Here is a 15,393-nt window from a genome sequence, read left to right on the forward strand (position 1 = left end):
ATGAGAGACTGAAAAGTCCTTGATCAGGGTAAGCATTACTTAGCAACAACTAAAAACATTGGTGTGTTATCAGCATTGTTCTCAGACTAAAGTCGAAAACACAGCACTGCACCAGCTACTAAGAAGGAGAAAAATAACTGTTACAACTGAACCCAGGACAATAACGTTTAGCTAAACCATTCTGTTTTGTTTCATTTTCTTTCTTAACAGGATCCAACAGCTGCATCTATTTCAGACAGAGATTGTGATACAAGAGAGGGAGAGACTGTAGCCATGAACTATAAGCCGTCCCCACTTCAAGTGAAATTAGGTGAGTCTTTGATGATGGAGAGTGAAAAGGCTGAATCCAAGGTCTGAAATATGGTGAGGTGCTCATGGGATCATATGCAGATCTCTATGCATGTGGCTGAGCAGGCCAGCTCAGCTCAGGCAATTCACAGAGCAGTTTATCAGTGTGATCTTGCTGCTCAGGGAACTGACCTAAAACCATGCAAGGACCATATATATATGCATGTTCAATTTAGTTTCTAGCTTCTAGGTGGGAAGAAGTGACATGTTTGAAAACCAATTTTAATTTTCAATTTTCACTATGGTGTTAAGTAGAAACAGTTCCAACAAGTTTGCCATTAAAGGACTTTAAATATTTTCATCAGTGCTGGAGCTGCAGTAGAGGAAGGAAGCTATGCCTTGAAAGGAAGGCATAGCTTTTTAAACCTACAGATTTCTATCAAGCTAAGATCAAGGATTGGCCAGCAAAAGAATTAAGATATTATAGAGGGACCATAAAAAGAAGAGAAGACAGGATAACTGCAAACAAAAGGGAAAGGATCAGAGACTTGGACTACCAGAAAAAGATAGAGCTGTGTTATTGTGAGGTGGAGTGTTTGTAGGTTTGTAAAAGTTCACAGAGAAATACTCGTGCTATTTCTGAGCAACATTTTTAAGTTCCGGAAGCAGAATCATCATATTAGCACAATACTCTGCTTCCTCAAAAGGCTAATGCTTACAAGAAGACAGCAAGCCACATGTGGGTCTCCTGCCTCCAAAACCTGAGCCACTATTGTGCCACACGGACTCAAGAACCTTAAAGGGACAGGTCAAAGGAATAGTGTGTGTTTTCTTCAGAGCATGGATAAAATATGGGAACCTAAGTCTGGAAAATTTCCCATAGGAGCAAGAATCAGTCCCCTGGTTGTCCTTCACATCAGAACAAGTGGCATTGACAGGATACTGCTGGAGCTGGTTGAGGTTGACCTGTTGGAGCAAGTCCAGAGGAGGGCCACAAAAATGATCAGCGGGATGGAATACCTCTCCCATGAGGAAAGGCTGAAAGAATTGGGCTTGTTTAGCCTGGAGAAGAGAAAGCTCCAGGGAGACCTTATTGTGGCCTTTCAATACTTAAAGGGGGTTTATAAGAAAGATGGGGACAGACTTTTTAATAGGGCCTGTAGCGACAGGACAAGGGGTAATGATTTTAAACTAAAAGAGGGTAGATTTAGACTTGATATCTTTTTTTTTTTATGATGAGGGTGGTGAACCACAGGTTGCCCAAAGAGGCTGTAGATGCCCCATCCCTGGAAACATTCAAGGTTAGGTTGGACAGGGCTCTGAGCAACCTGATTTAGTTGAAGATGTTCCTGCTCATGGCAGGGGGGTTGGACTAGATGATCTTTAGAGGTCACTTCCAACACAAACCCTTCTATGATTCTATGCCATGCTGGGGAAGGCTCTGAAAGAAATGGGTGCCCAGATGTTCCATGGAATAGCTCTGGCCCCTACCAAATGAGTGACAGGGAAGGTTAGCAAACAGCTAAAGTTTGAAGAAGATTTGGGGAAGTTTGGGCATTGGTGTATGATTATGAAGAGATATTCTATGATAGATAGGTTTTACCCAAGGGCCTGCAGTACTACTGCAAACACTGGTGTTGGCCTCATTTAAAGAGGATCCTTAAAGAAACACCAGGAAAAGACTGGGAAGCGTTTGTGCAGTCTCAAGGCTCTGCCTGAGTAAGTGGTAAATTGAATAATCAGACAAATCTGGTCATGGCCGTGCAGAAAGGAATGTCATAGAGTAGACCAATGGACAGCAAAGGAAAAGAAAGTGGTTGAATAGGCAAGATCTCACAGAAAGAGCGACTAGGGAGGAGAAGACAGAAAGTTGGATATGCAAATGTAGCAAGATTATGCAGCAAAGTGTAGGACCTTGAGCTACTGGTACAGGATATGAGCAAGTGCATTGGGACAGTAGATCTTTCCTGCAATTGCAGTCATGAGCACTCTAAAACCAGTGGCTGCTTTTCAGGAAAAGGCAGGGAGAAGCAGTATGTGTTAATGACAGCACAACTCACAGTTTAGTAAATGATTATCACTGCCAGCATGCCATATGCCACCAGGATCCTTTTTCACTGCCAAGAGAGTTCTGTAATGTTATTAAAGAGATAATTACTACTGCAATAGGTCTTTTGGATAATTTACATCAGGAATCAGGTTGGAGAGAAATTAATATTATTATTGGTAAGTCTGAGATATTCTTGCATTTCTAGTCAGTAGGGTTAGAAAGAACCTTAATATCATCTAGTTCCAACCCCCCTACCATGGGCAGGGACACCACACACTAACCCATATCACCCAAGACTCCATCCAACCTGGCCTTGAACACTGCCAGGGATGGAGCATTCACAACTTCCTTGGGCAACCTGTTCCAGTGCCTCACCACCCTCACAGTAAAGAACTTCTTCCTTATATCTAATCTAAACTTCCCCTGTTTAAGTTTGAACCCATTACCCCTTGTCCTATCACTACAGTCCATAATGAAGAGCCATACCCATGAGCTCTAGGTTACCTGCAACAAAACAAGACTAACAGTATTGTCTGTAGCCAGTGTAACATGCCTTTAATCCACATCAGCTCCTACTGCTGTTATTCTTAAAATCTGCCCAGCCTTTACAATTTTCAAGCACTTTAATGGCTCGCATCTCCCAGCTCTGGCCACCATTCCTCCGACTTGATCTTTTGTCTCTTCTGCATTAAACTCATCAGGATTTGGATTGTTTTGTTTTTTTTTTTTTTAATCTCTTTAAGCCTAGGCAAAGTTAAGGTAATACATAAATGTTTAATAGCTTAACTGGCAAAACCATTGTTGGGGATGGTAACAAATGGGGTTTAATCCTATTGCAGGTTTTACATATGGAGAGTGACATTTTTCACTGTTAAATCAGAATCAATTGTTCAAATGTCAAATGCTCTGCTGGAAGGTTGATAAATATCATGTTTTACTCTTATATAAATCTGTCATGTGTGCCTGCTGTAAGCTTGGTTCAAATGAGCTCAGTTAAATACCAACCCTGCATGAATACAGCTTTTCCTTCCAGAGTCTGCAGTGGTTGAATTGTGGCAGAAAGAATGTGCTGTGCTACATGCACTAAACACAGATTTATCCCGCTGCTTGAATGGTCTTTTCCTTGGTTGTTTCTCCCCCTCTGAATAAATACATTTCATGGCCACATGTTTGCTTGGGGGTCAGTTAGATACAAGAAAAACTAACTAGGTGGCTTATGTTTCTAGTGACTTCCTAAAGGTTACACCTGGTTTATAAGTGGAATAGTAAAACATATAGCTTGCTGCTGGGGCCACATCAGCAAAGTGGAGAACCTCACATCTCCCGGTCTGTGTAGTTCAGAATCTTAAACTCTTATGATATTATATCTGTATTAATTATGTATTTCTTTTCTAACACTCCTGCTTTGTCTTTCTGTCAGGAACTGCAGGGCTTCTTTCTTGCAAATCACTTGATAAGGAGGCTCCTGACAGCACTGGGGGGGGGCTGATTAGTTCTTAGGAGATTTCTCCAGCACATCCTTAATAGGAAGCATATCCAGATGGAGCAAGCCTTTTGAAAACAGAAGAGTTGTGATAAGGACAGAGGGAGGAACAGAATAATCTCCAAGTATAAATCTCAAGGGCTCAGTATCCACTGGAAGGCAACATATATCCATGGGATCCCCAGGAGATGAGATATTATTTTGATGAAGCTTATGGCATCTGTTTTTCTATTTTGCATTTTTAATTTCCTTTCTCTGTGCTGAAATCCCCATCCAGACTGTCTATATTACCTAGCAGTCAATGATATGACAGTATTAAAACAGAATGGGCAACATGGCAATTGGTTGGACTGTTGCAGGATGGGCTACTGTGGCAATGAGGGGCTGTGGCAGTAGCATCTTCATCAGCATATCTACCACACTGGGAGCTTGGCACTAAATCTCCTGCATCCCCATCTGCAGATGAATATATGGGAGAGAGGCAGACAGACGCATCGCAGCCTTCATCCTTCTGAGATACCTGTTGTCTTAGACATAAGCACCTCCTCTCCTTGGACTAGATAGAGAATAAAGCACTGGCTTTGGAAGATTGTTCAGTGTGGTGCCTAAATATATGTGAAAAGAGTGTTTAAGCTAGACAAACTGGATCCCACCTTAAGACTGAGTGAACTACTCCTGCCATATGACCAAAAGGAAGCCTAGTTCATATGAATATGGGCTTGAAAGAAGCTTATAGAAGGTGGAAGTGAGGACAGGCGGCCTGGGAAGAATACAGGAACGTTGTCCGGGAAGCTAGAGACCAGGTTAGGAAAGCTAAGGCCCGGTTAGAATTAAATCTGGCAAGGGATGTGTGGCGAGGCACTGGAATGGGTTGCCCAGGGAGGTTGTGAATGCTCCATCCCTGGCGGTGTTCAAGGCCAGGTTGGACAGAGCCTTGGACCACGTGGTTTAGGGCAAGGTGTCCCTGCCCATGGCAGGGGGGTTGGAACTAGATGATCTTAAGGTCCTTTCCAACCCTAACTATTCTATGATTCTATGAAAGTGTTTATGGTTTTTGGTTTAGATTTTCTTTGCAAAGCTTCTTGTTTAAACAAAAAAATGAAAAACAACAGTACTGAATTGCAAATGCAGCAAATAATTTTCTTGCTTTCCTAGCTACTGGTTTTTTCCCCTCCCAGCTTAGATCTCATGCTGGTATTTATCTTAATACCAAATAACATAGTGGTTGACACTAGTTGGCCCCGTAAGGAGAAGTGTCACAGAGTTGCGTTTGGTGTAAGCTGCTGTAGCTCAATTATATGTTCTACCAGCCTAATCAGAAACTTTCCTTGTGGTGTACGAACGGCACGGACTCAAAGCATCTTCATGCAGCGAATCACTTTATTGCCTATTGCTCTAGCTTTTATACCATTCTAGGAAAAGATATTTTTAGCCTATTGCTCTAACTCTTATACCAAACTATTTTTTGCACATCATGTTTAGTTCCTGGTTTACAGTTTTGTTTTTTCAACATTCTTCGTCGTTTCACAAACAGTCCCAAAATAATCAGTTCCTTATCTTTCTGTTCTCCTGCTTCTGTCCAGCTGGGTTGCTCTGCTTGATCATACAATGTACTTTGCTTCTTCTTTAACTCTTTCTTCTCCAGCCGAGCAGTTACTTCTCTTTGGCAATAATCAAATAGTTTCCATCCTCTCCTACATTTCCTTGCTTCAAGAGGCAGGAAGCTGTTATAATACTAACAGAGCAGTGCTATTTCATTAATTAATAGGGTACTAACACTTTCCTCCTGCCAGCTGCATTGTAGGGTGTTGCTTTTTTCTCTCTAGGAGACACAGCACAGATCACTCTTAGAGCAGGTCAGCCACAGCCCAGCTACTGCTGAGAAGGAAATTCTGCTTGCTGGGAGCCTGGACCTATTGCTAGGATAGGCATAAAAGCCTCTTGAGTCACCCCAGCGTGGCCTTTTGGCTTTCTGTATGACAAGAAGGAGATGAGAACAACTGAATGGCCATAGTAGGGCCTGAGCCAAGCAGATGGCTCAGGGAGAGGTGAAGGAAGTCTTGGTAGAAAAAGCTATTCTCTGACAAATAACCATAGTGCTCACCCTTCAAGGAGAGATCTCAGATGAGACCACCAAGGCTTCTTGTCTGCTTCTGCTTCTTCCTGTATCAGTCCCACCTCTCCATGTGAGATGTTGACAGGGATTGTCCTTGAATTTTGCAAAACGCTGTTGCTGGTTCTGTGTAAGCTAAGAGGCTTGCTGTTGGTCAGTAGAAGGGAACCCTTTGGTACCCAGAGCTGGAGTGTAGCATATGGAGACATGAACAGTGGCAGTGTAAAGCCATGCCCTGAGGGAATGGCCCAATCCCTACCTGTTGCTCATCACTCCATCGCTGTTCTCCTCCATGTACAAACATCCTAAGATTTTACATGGTGACAGCAGAGGAATTCATCTCTCTCTGACTTCCAAAGTCTCTAGCTAGGGATGGGGATTCTGCCTGGAGACACCAATTAGGTATGTCTGCGTCCAAGCACCAGATTACTTGTGCTATTGGATTAATTCCTGCTTGCTAACAAACAAGATTCTCAGAAGACGGGTTCAGTCTGTTGACCAATCCCAGCAATTAGAATGGAGTCTTTCCTAATTTTTTTCCCCTCTTAATTTAATGTATTTATATGATTTAATTCAAATTAGTAACTCCCCGTAACCCTCCCACCTTTTACTGATTGGTCAGCTAATTTACATAAGGTTACATAATTGATTGCCTTGCTATACATACTCAGAGAAGGGTTTTCTGACCTGTGGGTGTGATTTTTTGACTAAAATGAAGTTATAATGAGAATAGTTCATTGAAAGGACATCCTAATCATGTTTTGCTGACATGTGAAGCCATATTTTGATGAATGTCCAGGTGGTGTTAGGATGTACCAGACTTCAAGGGTAGTTGTTCCTGATTAGAGGTTCATTAGTCTTGTTTTTCTTGGTCCTGCTTTCCTCAGTCCTGTTTTCCTTAGTCCACCTACATAAGGCCAAAGCCTCTCTGGTTATCAGTTCTCCAGTGTTGTTTCTCAGGTCTCCTGACCCTTTAAGAGGCCCTTATATCTGTTCATGCTCTTTCATAGTGACATAAGTTTCAATTTTTTAACTCTATGCCTATGGAGCTTGAGTGACTCTAGTCATACACACTTTGTTACTGATTGGTGTAAAATTCTCCCACTTTGCAGTACAAATCTAGTTTCCTTGTTTGGCAGCTGCTGTGCAGGTTATCAGTACACGGTGCCTTCAAGTTCCCACTCCTGCAGGGAGTATAACAGAGCCTGGCTGTGGTGCCTTCATTCCGCTCCACCCTCCATTCAGTTTCTCTTAGCATGTGCCAAGGTTGCAGGGTTGCCTGGGGAACTATCACTGCGTAGATTCCGTGTATGCCAACTGCATCCCATCCTGGGGGTAGCAGCTGCATTTTACCCTAAGGTTTCCTTAGTGTTATAATATAACTTTGAGGATCTGAGCGGGGGTGGGGGGTGAGGGTGGTCTCTAATTTCCCCCAATTTTCCACACATGGGCACATGAATATTAGCATGACGTGGCATGATGTTCGCCAGATGTGCCTAGTCTTTCTGTCACTGCAATTTGCTTGATTTGTTATGCTACCCCACCAGGGCTTTACCGGCCTTCCCAGCCCTCCACTGTCATACGTGCACCTCTCTTGTGACAAGTTACTGGGTACCCATGCACCTTGCAAGCTGATAGACACACACCCACTCACATCTTGTGTTGCACACACCACTCACCACTCTTGGCTAATATGCCTTCAGATAAAAAGGCATGGAGGCGGTTGTAAGCTGAATTGACAAGGCTGCCTGCTCAGGTGTTGATATCATTGACAAAATCACCACAGAGAAAGGCAATAGTACTAAGTATTCTGGCTTCTCAGAGCCCTGGGTACTTAAATGTAGGTTCCACCTGTTCCTCTGGCCCACCGCAGGGGAACAGTTGGACTTTATGATCTTAAAGGTCTTTTCCAACCTAAATGATTCTATGATTCCCCAGTTATGAATTACCCGGGTGTTGCTATTTCTGTAATTCCTTCTAATGTCTCCATAGGTAGATGAATTTCTGTGTATCATGCAAGGGAAGTGTCCTGGGTTCAGCTATAGCAGTCATTTTTCTCCTTCTTAGTAGCTGGTGCAGTGCTGTGTTTTTTAACTTTCAGCCTGGGAACAACTCTGATAACACTGATGTTTTTAGTTGTTGCTAAGTAATGTTTACTCCAACCAAGGACTTTCTCAGTCTCATGCTCTGCCAGGGAGGAGGGGAAGCCGGGCGGAAGCAGAGACAGGACACCTGACCCAAACTAGCCAAAGGGGTATTCCATACCACAGCACGTCATGCCCAGTATATAAACCGGGGGGAGTTACCCGGAAGGCCCAGATCACTGCTTGGGTGGGGCTGGGTATCGGTCGGCGGGTGGTGAGCAATTGTATCCTCTCCCCTTGTTATTTTCCTAATCATTATTATCATTGGTGGTAGCAGTAGTGGTTTTGTATTATACCTTAGTTACTGGACTGTTCTTATCTCAACCCGTGGAAGTTACATTCTTCCGACTCCCCTCCCCATCCCTCCAGGAGCGGGGGGAGGAAGAAGGGGGGGGAGTGAGCGAGCGGCTGCGTGGTTCCGAGTTACGGGCTGGGCTCAAACCGCGACAGGAAGCAAGTAGAGCCCAGTGTAATTAATGTAAACTGGCTCCAGAACAGACCACAGCATCTGCAGACAACACTGGATGATAATTTTTTTTTTCTGTTTGATTCATTAATGATGAACCTTAAACTTTACCTGACAGTTAATTGAATTTGTTCTGACTATTCAGTGATGTGGGCTTCCCTCTTGGTCTTCTCTGTGCAGCACACTCAGCTCTTAAACAGAAAAGGTTACTCTCTGCTTATTGAGTGTTGGGGCTAAAATATTCTGTCAGCAGATCAGAGCTCTATTAAAGAAATAATGTGTAGAAATAACACATGCTTCTTAAAAGAAAGGAATTTGTGCTGCAAAAAGGATGCTCACAGCACCCTGAAAACTTCTTGTTGCTTCTTTGAGATCTTAAGGGAGATCTTAAAGGAAACTAGAGCTCTGAAAAACACACAAACTTTGGTGTGCCACAGCACGAGAGAAGAATAGATGAAGATGTCATCAATATTGTGTGTCCTGGCAATAGCAGGGTGAGGATACCCTGGTAGTCTTGCATGCAGACCTCAGCCAAGTATGAACAGAGGAACATAGAATCATAGAATCATAGTATCATAGAATAGTTAGGGTTGGAAAGGACCTTAAGATCATCTAGTTGCAACCCCCCTGCCATGGGCAGGGACAGCATACACTAAACCATGTCACCCAAGACTCCGTCCAACCTGGCCTTGAATACCGCCAGGGATGGAGCATCCACAACCTCCCTGGGCAACCCATTCCAGTGCCTCACCACCCTCACTGTAAAGAGCTTCTTCCTTATATCTAACCTAAACTTCCCCTGTTTAAGTTTGAACCCATTACCCCTTGTCCTACCACTACAGTCCCTAATGAAGAGTCCCTCCCCAGCATCCTTATAGGCCCCCTTCAGATACTGGAAGGCTGCTATGAGGTCTCCATGCAGCCTTCTCTTCTCCAGGCTGAACAGCCCCAACTCTCTCAGCCTGTCTTCATATGGGAGGTGCTCCAGCCCTCTTATCATCCTCGTGGCCCTCCTCTGGACTTGCTCCAACAGCTCCATGTCCTTTTTATGTTGAGGACACCAGAACTGTACGCAGTACTCCAAGTGAGGTCTCACGAGAGCAGAGTAGAGGGGCAGGATCACCTCCTTTGACCTGCTGGTCACGCTTCTTTTGATGCAGCCCAGGATACGGTTGGCTTTCTGGGCTGCAAGCGCACACTGCTGGCTCATGTTAAGCTTCTCATCAACCAACACCCCCAAGTCCTTCTCTGCAGGGCTGCTCTGAATCTCTTCTCTGCCCAACCTGTAGCAGTGCCTGGGATTGCCCTGACCCAGGTGTAGGACCTTGCACTTGGCTTGATTTAACTTCATAATGTTGGCATAGGCCCACCTCTCAAGTGTGTCCAGGTCCCTCTGGATGGCATCCCTTCCCTCCAGCGTATCAACCGAACCACACAGCTTGGTGTCATTGGCAAACTTGCTGAGCGCGCACTCAATCCCACTGTCCATGTCACTGACAAAGATGTTGAACAAGACAGGTCCCAACACCAGTCCCTGAGGGACACCACTCGTTACTGTTTTCCAACTGGACATTGAGCCATTGACCACAACTCTTTGCGTGCAGCCATCCAGCCAATTCTTTATCCACTGAGTGGTCCATCTATCAAATTGATGTCTCTCCAATTTAGAGACAAGGATGTCGTGCGGGACAGTGTCGAATGCTTTGCACAAGTCCAGGTAGATGACGTCAACTGCTCTGCCCCTGTCCATCAGTTCTGTAGCCCCATCATAGAAGGCCACCAAATTGATTAGGCAGGATTTCCCCTTAGTGAAGCCATGTTGGCTGTCACCAACCACCTCATTGTTTTTCATGTGCCTTAGCATGTTTTCCAGGAGAATCTGCTCCAAGATTTTGCCAGGCACAGAGATGAGACTGACTGGTCTGTAGTTCCTTGGCCTTCCACCTTCCCCTTCTTGAAAATGGGGGTTATATTACCCTTCTTCCAGTCATCGGGAACTTCACCTGTCTGCCATGATTTTTCAAATATGACGGACAGTGGCTTAGCAACTTCATTCGCCAGCTCCTTCAGGACCCGTGGATGGATTTCATCAGGTCCCATGGACTTGTGCACGTTCAGGTTCTTAAGATGGTCTCGAACCTGATCCTCTCCTACAGTGGGCCTAAGGTCTTCATTCTCACAGTCCCTGCATCTGCCTTCCAAGACATGGGTGGTGTGGTCAGAGCACTCGCTGGTGAAGACTGAGGCAAAGAAGTCATTGAGAACCTCAGCCTTCTCCAAATCCATGGTAGCCAGTTCTCCCGATAGCTTCCGGAGAGTGCCCACGTTGTCCCTGGTCTGTCTTTTATTTGCTACGTACCTATAGAATCCTTTCCTGTTATCTTTGACATCCCTTGCCGGATTTAATTGTAACTGGGCCTTAGCTTTCCTAACCTGGTCCCTAGCTTCCCGGACAATGTTCCCTTATTCTTCCCAGGACTCCTATCCTCGCTTCCACCTTCTATAAGCTTTTTTTTCCCTCTAAGTTTTCTCAGCAGCTCCTTGTCCATCCATGGAGGTCTCCTGGCCCTCCTGCCGCACTTTCTTCTAGTTGGGACGCAACACTCCTGAGCACGTAGGACGTGATCCTTGAATATCAACCAGCAGTCTTGGGCCCCCCTGCCCTCTAGGACTGTATCCCATGGAACCTCACTAAGCAGGTTCCTGAAGAGGCCAAAGTCTGCTCTCTTGAAGTCCAGGGCAGTGAGCTTGCTGCATGCTTTTCTCACTGTCCTGAGGATCTCAAACTCAACCATCTCATGATCGCTTCAGCCAAGGCTGCCCTGGAGCATCACATTTCCAACCAGTCCCTCCCTGTTGGTGAGCACGAGGTCAAGCATGGCACCTCTCCTTGTTGGCTCCTCTATTACTTGCAAGAGGAAGTTGTCTTCCACACAATCGAGGAACCTCCTGGATTGCTTGTGCCGGGCTGTACCATCCCTCCAAGAGATGTCAGGATGGTTGAAGTCCCCCATGAGGACAAGGGCCTGCGAGCGTGAGGCTGCTCCTGTCTGTCTGTAGAGCGCTTCATCCACAGAGTCCTCTTGATCAGGCAGTCTGTAACAGATCCCCACAGTAATGTCCCCCATCACTGTTCTCCCTTTGATCCTGACCCAGAAACTCTCTGTTGTCTCATCACCTGTCCCCAGGCAGAGTTCCATACTCTCCAGCCTATCACTGACATAAATAGCAACTCCCCCTCCCTGTCTGCCACGCCTGTCTTTTTTAAAGAGCCTGTAACGTTCTATTCCAACACTCCAGTCATAGGAGCCATCCCACCATGTTTCTGTGATACCAATGGCATCATATCCCTGTAGCCTTGCACACATCTCTAATTCCTCTTGTTTGTTCCCCATACTACGGGCGTTTGTATAGAGGCATCTGAGCCAAGCTCCAAATGAAGCCGATTCAATGGCTGGAGCAGCCATTGAGTCCAAGGAGTCCATCCAAGGAATCCTTTTCCTCTGAACCTTTGGACAGTCTTGGGTCGTTGAAGAACGCTTCATCCATATCTTCATCCTGGCTAGTTGGTCTATAACAGACTCCTATCAGGACATCTGCTTGGTTGTCCTTCCCCCGATCTTCACCCACAAACATGCAACCCCACCACCTCTCTTTCCTTGCCTTTCCCTTCTGAAGTGCCTGTAGCCATCCATTGCAGCACTCCAATCATGAAATCGTCCCACCACATTTTTGTGATGGCAATTATGTCATGATTTCCCTGCTCCACAATGGCTTTCAGTTCCTCCTGTTTGTTGCCCATGATGCAGGCATTGGCATAGATGCATTTAAGTTGCCTTGTGGATCTGGACTCCAACAGTGGCACACTACCCCCTGGCTCATTTCTAGTGAGCCTGGTTTTATACCCTTCAAACCTAGTTTAAAGCCCTCTCTATGAGCCCTGCTAGCTCCTGGGCTAAGATCCTTTTCCCCCTTTGGCACAGGTGTACCCCGTCTGCCGCCAGCAGGCCTGGTGCCATGTAAACTGACCCATGGTCAAAACCCCCAAAATTCTGACATCGATACCAGTCACGAAGAAAACATAAATTGTGGTATTCAGTGCCACACGTTTTGCGGTTTCATCAGCTCTCCAGTTTCCTTGAATTACATCTGATTTTCCATTCTGGTGGGCCTTGCATTATAGCAACTTTGTTTTGTTTCTGTATACTTCAAATAATTTTAAGATCTCTGTTCCATAGTTTATAGGTGTACCACTGGCAGATAGAAGTCATCGTTCTTTTCAAATAGTTCCATGGGCATGAACAACTCCAAAGGCATATTTAGAGTCTGTATATATATTAACTCTTTTTCCTTTGCCCAGTTCTAGAGCTCTGATTAAGGTAATTATTTCTGCTTCAGTCAGAGTTACCACAGCATAGCCAGCCTTCCTTTCTCCTCTCACAACAAAGCTGCTTCCATCAGTGTATAATTCTTCATCTGGAGCTTTGAGGGGAATGTCTTTCAAATCTGGTCTGCTGCCATATACCTGTTCAATAACTTTCAAACAGTCATGGTTAGAGTCATTTTCTCTTTTAGGTTGTGGTGGTGGCATGGTGGTTCTAAGCATGGTGGCTTATTTTCTGTCATTTCCCAATTGTCATTGTCCCTGAGAAACCTCAAATCTGAGATAGATTACAGTCTTTTCTTCACAGATCTCAGTAGTATCTGCCCCCGATAGAATATCATCCACATACTGAAGAAGGGTTATTTGGCTTTCCTTACCTGGCCACTGCTCCAGTTCCTTGGCCAGAATTGTTCCAAAGATGGTTGGGCTATTTTTGAATCCTTGTGATAACACAGTCCAGCAGAGCTGAATCCTTTTTCCAGTCAATGGGTCCTTCCATTCAAAGGCAAAAATCTTTTGGCTGTTTTCTTCCAAAGGTATGCAAAAGAATAGTTATTAACAATGTATATGCTTTTTTACTGGAAGAATGGGAGTATTATATTCAGATTGACATTCTCTCGATAGTCCATATTTAAGGAAATTATTCACTATTGGCTCCAAATGTTTTCTGGCTTCCCTACTGATAAGGTATTGTTTTTCCTTACCAGCCAAACTCCTGATTTTAGTTTAATTTTTTTTACCGGTTCAATATTTCTTGCTTTTCCAAGTTTTTAGGTCTCCTATATGAAGGAGTTAACTGCATTCTTGATTTCCTCTGGCATATTTTCAAATCTTTCTTCCTTTTTTTTTTTTTGTCTCCATCTGTAATAAATGTATTTGAGCTTGCCAAGCATTAGCTTTAGATAAATGAACTTGGACCTTTCCATTTTCAAAGTTAATTTGTGCTCCTAGTTTATTTAATAAATCCTGTCCTAGAAGAGACATTGGGCACTCTGATAAGTATAAAAATTCCTTCAATTTTACATTTCAATGGTTTTAAGAAAGATTTAACCTCTTGCTTTCCTGTGACTCCAACAACAGACAGAAAATTTACTCAAGGGTCCTTTACAAGTATTTATAACAGAATATTTTGCTCCTGTATCTCCTAAAAACTTAAAAGAGTTTCATTCCCCAGCTTTCATTCAGATTCAGTTCCCATCATAAGTAAATCAGCTTCAGGAGGTATTTCTTGAGGCTGGCTGATCCTTTTACCTTCTGGGCACTCATTTTTTCCAGTGTCCTTGCTCTTTGCAAAAGGCCCATTGATTGATTCTTAAAGGGTCTTATCATATTTCAATTACCATTCTTTTTCTTCTGGTGTAAACAAATTATTTAATAAAACTTGGAATATTGTGTACATTTCTGGTGTCCTCAACATAAGAAGGACATGGAGCTGTTGGAGCAAGTCTAGAGGAGGGCCACGAGGATGATAAGAGGGCTGGAGCACCTCCCATATAAAGACAGGCTGAGAAAGTTGGAGCTGTTCAGCCTGGAGAAGAGAAGGCTGCATGGAGACCTCATAGCAGCCTTCCAGTATCTGAAGGGGGCCTATAAGGATGCTGGGGAGGGACTCTTCATTAGGGACTGTAGTGGTAGGACAAGGGATAATGGGTTCAAACTTAAACAGGGGAAGTTTAGGTTAGATATAAGGAAGAAGCTCTTTACAGTGAGGGTGGTGAGGCACTGGAACAGGTTGCCCAAGGAAGTTGTGAATGCTCCATCCCTGGCGGTGTTCAAGGCCAGGTTGGACGGAGTCTTGGGTGACATGGTCTAGTGTGTGCTGTCCCTGCCCATGGCAGGGGGGTTGCAACTAGATGATCTTAAGGTCCTTTCCAACCCTAACTATTCTATGATTCTATGAAAACTTGTATATCCTGCCAATCTGGATTATGATTTTCAGTGATCATTTTAAGAGAGCTGTCCATTTTCACCTGGTTTTCTCTATATGATCCAGCTGACTCATTCCAAATCATGAAGTCAGAAGTGGTAAAGGGCACTTTAACAAATACAGGCTGTCCTCCCACACCTACAGCCTGTTGGAGAGGAGCCATTAGTACAGGATTTTGTTGCACTCGGGTTCTCCCTGCTATAGGACTAAAATTATCACTCCCTCTGTAGTTATTTCTATGACTATTCCCACTATCTGGAGCTATCAACATTTGTATATTACCTTAATTGTCCATTAATTTCAAACACCTTTTTCCAATATTACATGCTAAATAACAATGAGAATCTATGCCCCTATCTTCCATCATCAATACCATCACCACATTTGAATCAAAATCTAAGAGTTTACATTTTTTTCCAAGTTTCATGTTAGTTTCTTAAAGCAAAGAACAAATCAACATAAGGTCTTGCTGTTGAAAAAACATTAATTGCAAAATAGTATTATAACTTAATGACCCTTTTTCAAACCATTTTTCCCC

The 15,393-nt window shown here is 44.1% G+C and overlaps 1 protein-coding gene and 1 long non-coding RNA gene across 6 annotated transcripts in view; one reads left to right on the top strand and one right to left on the bottom strand.

Annotated features, from left to right (window-relative positions):
* The window catches only part of LOC115601769 (protein FAM219A-like), a 93,073-nt gene that overhangs the window by 22,427 nt on the left and 55,253 nt on the right, over positions 1-15,393 (top strand). For 2 of the 5 annotated variants that reach the window (XM_030472159.1, XM_030472160.1), the window contains exon 2: positions 211-310. The exons of 1 other annotated variant lie outside the window; for it this stretch is intronic. In XM_030472159.1, coding sequence (XP_030328019.1) covers positions 211-310 — 100 coding nt within the window. The remainder of the gene's footprint in view (positions 1-210; positions 311-15,393) is intronic. 2 more of the 5 variants (XM_030472161.1, XM_030472162.1) reach the window with 1 other exon arrangement.
* LOC115601777 overlaps positions 1-15,393 on the bottom strand; it is a 28,219-nt gene that overhangs the window by 9,265 nt on the left and 3,561 nt on the right. Inside the window, exon 2 of the long non-coding RNA XR_003989491.1 lies at positions 12,415-12,421. This is a non-coding gene — a long non-coding RNA (uncharacterized LOC115601777). The remainder of the gene's footprint in view (positions 1-12,414; positions 12,422-15,393) is intronic.

The sequence above is a fragment of the Strigops habroptila genome, chromosome W (genome assembly GCF_004027225.2).
Source record: "Strigops habroptila isolate Jane chromosome W, bStrHab1.2.pri, whole genome shotgun sequence".
NCBI lineage: Eukaryota > Metazoa > Chordata > Aves > Psittaciformes > Psittacidae > Strigops > Strigops habroptila.